Raw genomic sequence first — 4,149 nt, 5'->3', positions numbered from 1 at the left:
AAATGAGGACAAAATTGTTTTGTAACTAAAAGAGATTTAAGAGATCCTAAAGAGAAAATTTGAGGAAATTGATAAATAGAGTCAGAAAATGGTGGTAAGAACTCGGCTTCTCTAAAAGCTATACATGATGACATCAATCGAAGGAGATCCAAACATAAACAATAGGTTTCATCCCCTTTTGTGTTGGTGGAGCCCCCCATTTCCATTGTTAAGGACACTTCAGATTCTAGTACCCCTAATTTTTCTAAGGATTCTAATAAAAAAATTTCCTTCTTTGATAAAGTTTTTAGTTTATGTAAGCATTGGTAGGATGGAAATGCCTCTATGTAGTAGGAAATAATTTTGTGCCTTTTGCAATTGGCTTGTATTGTTGTGTTTTTTGTTTCTAGCTCTGTCTTTGGTTTGCTTTGTGTTAGTGGTTTTCAACTATTTTCTATTTTTAAGGTCTATCTTTTTGCTAGGTCTGCACTTGTCATGCGCCCTAGGTGACACCTTTTTGTGGTTATGTAATATCTTGTAATGGTATGGGCCTATCCCACTATTTATTAATCAGAAACTTTGGAATATGAGAATTGAAAACTGGAAAACTATGAATGAGTGGGTACTGATTTTATTTAGTGAATATAGTTGTACATTTTCATTTCATTCAAGATGAAAATTGTCTAAAATTAGCATCAATGAAGTTTCAAAATTAGAGGTATTGTATTTGAAGTTGTTGCATATAGAGTTTAGACTAGCAAATGTGCTAGACACATTTAATTACGTTCTTGAATCATATATCAAAGACATCCACACAAACAATTGTTGAAAATTGTGAAGCATGCACTTTTCTCATATACAATAATTAACATCACTAAACACATCTTTGAGTGGCCCAAAATTTGCTGCTTCTTTAAGAGGAAAAGAATGATAAAAATAAAATTCATTTTAAAAAAATTCCACTTTACCTTTAATTATATATTCTCAAAACTATGTGTGTGTGAGTGTGTATGCGCGTGCGTGTGTGTGTATGTGTGTAAGTTTTTATTTTATTAGTGTGATTCCTTGACTCATTAAGAGTATATTGTAAATCAATTTTGGCTGTATGGGAAGGTCAAATATCATAAGTGATGAGGTGGGGCTTAAATTCCTAGCAATTTTGGGATAATGGATATAGTTAGTTCTTGATGAGGTGATATTTTTGAGGATGGATTAGTAGATTGGGGACATTGTGAAATTAGTAAAGTAATATTCCCTTAACTTTGATGTTTAATTAATTTGCATTTTCACTTCCACATTAATTTAGAAGGCTTTTATAAAATCCACTTTATTTTCATTATCTATTGTCAATACTATATATTTTTCATTTTTAATTTTCATTTTCTATTTTAATTAAGTACTTTTTAGTTCACTAGAATGAATCCTTCGCTCATAAAGACTTACTACAAATAATAAGTGATGAGGTGTTATTCAAGCTCGAAGAACTTTTAGGAGAATGAATGTTCCTTAATCCCCACAAATAGCTTTAAAGATCTTTATGTAATGGATACCAGTCAATCTTCACCTAATATGACAAGAAAAGAGGTCAAGTTCAAATCCAAAGCAATTTCTGAAGAATGAATAATCCTTAATTCTTGCAAATAATTAAAGATTATGACAATGTAGATATTATTCAATATTCACTCACACCATAAAAAATGAGTTCAAGTTTGATTTTTTATAGTTATAAGTAAAATATCTCTTAATAATTTATAGTACTTAAAAAAAAATTCCTTGAATTATCTCCAGATAATATTACCATAGAATAAACGGAATCCATGCATTGTATAAACATATTGTTCAAAAGTGGATTTTTGTAGAGTAATTTTCTTACAAAATTTACAATATATAGCCGAATTTGAATAGAAGGAGGGACATCATTTGATAATGTTTTGTATTTAGTAATCGAATTAAGAAACATAGGCTCCAGTCATTTAGTTTCTGTACGTATATGTATTCTTTTACATACTGATCTCTCTCTCTCTATATATATACATGTGTGGGGCTGTGAAATTACGGTTATTTACCTACATAGTTGTTTGAATGGATGAATTAATGCAGGATCTAGCTTTGGAACTATCGTTTAGTAACGTGTGTTTTAAATATACAAGTCCATTTCCCCCAAATATAGTGCACAATCTACATAATCAGCGAAATTATAAAAAAGTTAATTAAATATACTGGAAACATTTAAATTAAATAGCCAACAACCATTTTAATAGTCAACAAATGTCTCCATCTTCACTAGGTTATTGTGCCTTTACATGGATAAAACTGAAAACATTGATAAAATATGAATTGAGGGGACAATAATCTTATTATTACTGGCGTATAAAAAATTTATTGGCGGACCAAAGCCAGCTCCGTCAAGGGCAGGGAACATACTCCGAGATGAGAGATGTATCAACAATGGATTTTGCCTTCTTACTTACAGCAAGCACTGTCTCAGATCTCAGATTCAATGGTCCGGCTTATTTCAAAGAATTCCTGATAGTAATATCACTAATGAGAAGAAAACGGACGAGTTGATTAGGAGCTACATGCCGTATCAGATCTGCAGGAAAAAAACAGAAAGAAAACCTCAAACTTGAGTTCCTTATAACCTATTCTTCTGCACATCCGTATATGATATATGGATTGAATTGAGAGACTACGTACCAGATTTTATAGATTTCGAAAAGAAATGGTACAAGATAACTAGTAAAAGACAATAGGATGTGTTAGAATCTTACCTCGTAGCATTGATTTGGAAAGAAATCAATCAATCAATATGTGGGCGGTGGAGGGGATTTGTAGTAGTATGAAAGAGGAGGAGATGGAGATGGCGGTAGTGGGGATTTGTAATAATATGGTGGAGGAGGAGATGGAGATGGTGGAGGGGGAGATTTATAGTAATATGGAGGTGGAGGGGATGGAGATGATGGTGGTGGGGATTTATAGTAGTATGGTGGTGGAGGGGACTTGTAGTAGTATGGAAGGGGAGGAGAAGGAGATGGCGGAGGTGGGGATTTGTAGTAGTATGGTGGAGGAGGTGAAGGAGATGGAGGTGGTGGAGATTTATAATAGTATGGTGGTGGAGGTGAAGGGGATAGCGGTGGAGAGGATTTGTAATAATATGGAGGAGGAGGCGAGGAAGATGGTGGAGGTGGGGATTTGTAGTAATATGGGGGTGGTGGAGGAGATTTGTAGTAGTATGGAGGAGGAGAAGATGGAGATGGTGGTGGTGGTGGTGGAGATTTGTAGTAATAGGGTGGAGGAGGAGATGGGGAAGGTGGTGGTGGAGACTTATAATAATATGGGGGTGGTGGAGAGGGGGATGGTGGTGGTGGAGACTTGTAGTAGTATGGAGGAGGAGGAGATGGAGATGGTGGTGGTGGGTTTTTATAATAATATGGTGGAGGAGGTGATGAAGACGGTGGAGGTGGGGACTTGTAGTAGTATGGAGGAGGAGGAGATGGGGATGGTGGTGGAGGTGACTTATAATAATATGGAGGAGGAGGAGATGGGGATGGTGGTGGTGGAGGTGAAGGAGATGGTGGAGGTGGGGATTTATAATAGTATGGGGGAGGAGGAGATGGAGATGGAGGTGGAGGAGACTTGTAATCATATGGAGGAGGAGGTGAAGGAGAGGGAGAGGGAGGTGGAGGGGACTTATAATAATAAGGGGGTGGAGAGTTGTAATAATATGGAGGAGGGGGTGAAGGAGATGGTGGAGGAGGAGATTTGTAATAATATGAAGGTGGAGGAGATGAATATTGCTCGTGTTCAGCTGAAACCAACGCTACCATAGAGAGCACCACAGCAACTAAAAATGCCATTGTATCCAAATGTTGTGCCCTTCGAACAACCATTGCTGTTGCTGCTGCAGTGGAGTGATTTCATGAGGTTGTGGTGCAGTGTTTTTATATGTAATGATGTAGTTAAAAGTCAAGTTTCCGCGTGAACGATCCAGTCAAGTGGAAGGTGCCCCGAATCATCTACCGTTTGGAACAATTCTTAATGGATCAGCCGTCTGCTGTCTACTGATAACGTGCCAAGTGTCAAGTCTATTGTTCAGGAGTTGAAGCCGTCAAGAATGAGGTGTTTACATTGGCCTTACTTCATTCATTTTTATTTTAAGACGGAGAAATA

The 4,149-nt window shown here is 36.5% G+C and overlaps 1 protein-coding gene across 1 annotated transcript; it reads right to left on the bottom strand.

Annotated features, from left to right (window-relative positions):
* Window positions 1–2,316: 2,316 nt before the first annotated feature.
* Window positions 2,317–3,877, bottom strand: LOC131028623 (extensin-2-like). The gene is made up of 2 exons (XM_059207578.1): window positions 2,751–3,877; window positions 2,317–2,572 (listed from the first exon to the last, which is right to left on the bottom strand). Exon 1 carries the CDS (start codon window positions 3,867–3,869, stop codon window positions 2,784–2,786), a length of 1,086 nt encoding a protein of 361 aa, XP_059063561.1. The 5' UTR covers window positions 3,870–3,877; the 3' UTR covers window positions 2,317–2,572; window positions 2,751–2,783.
* Window positions 3,878–4,149: the final 272 nt, after the last annotated feature.

Source organism: Cryptomeria japonica, chromosome 1, assembly GCF_030272615.1.
Source record: "Cryptomeria japonica chromosome 1, Sugi_1.0, whole genome shotgun sequence".
Classification (NCBI taxonomy): domain Eukaryota; kingdom Viridiplantae; phylum Streptophyta; class Pinopsida; order Cupressales; family Cupressaceae; genus Cryptomeria; species Cryptomeria japonica.
Note: the sequence above shows the minus strand (reverse complement) of the source record. Positions and strands in the feature narration are given on the sequence as shown.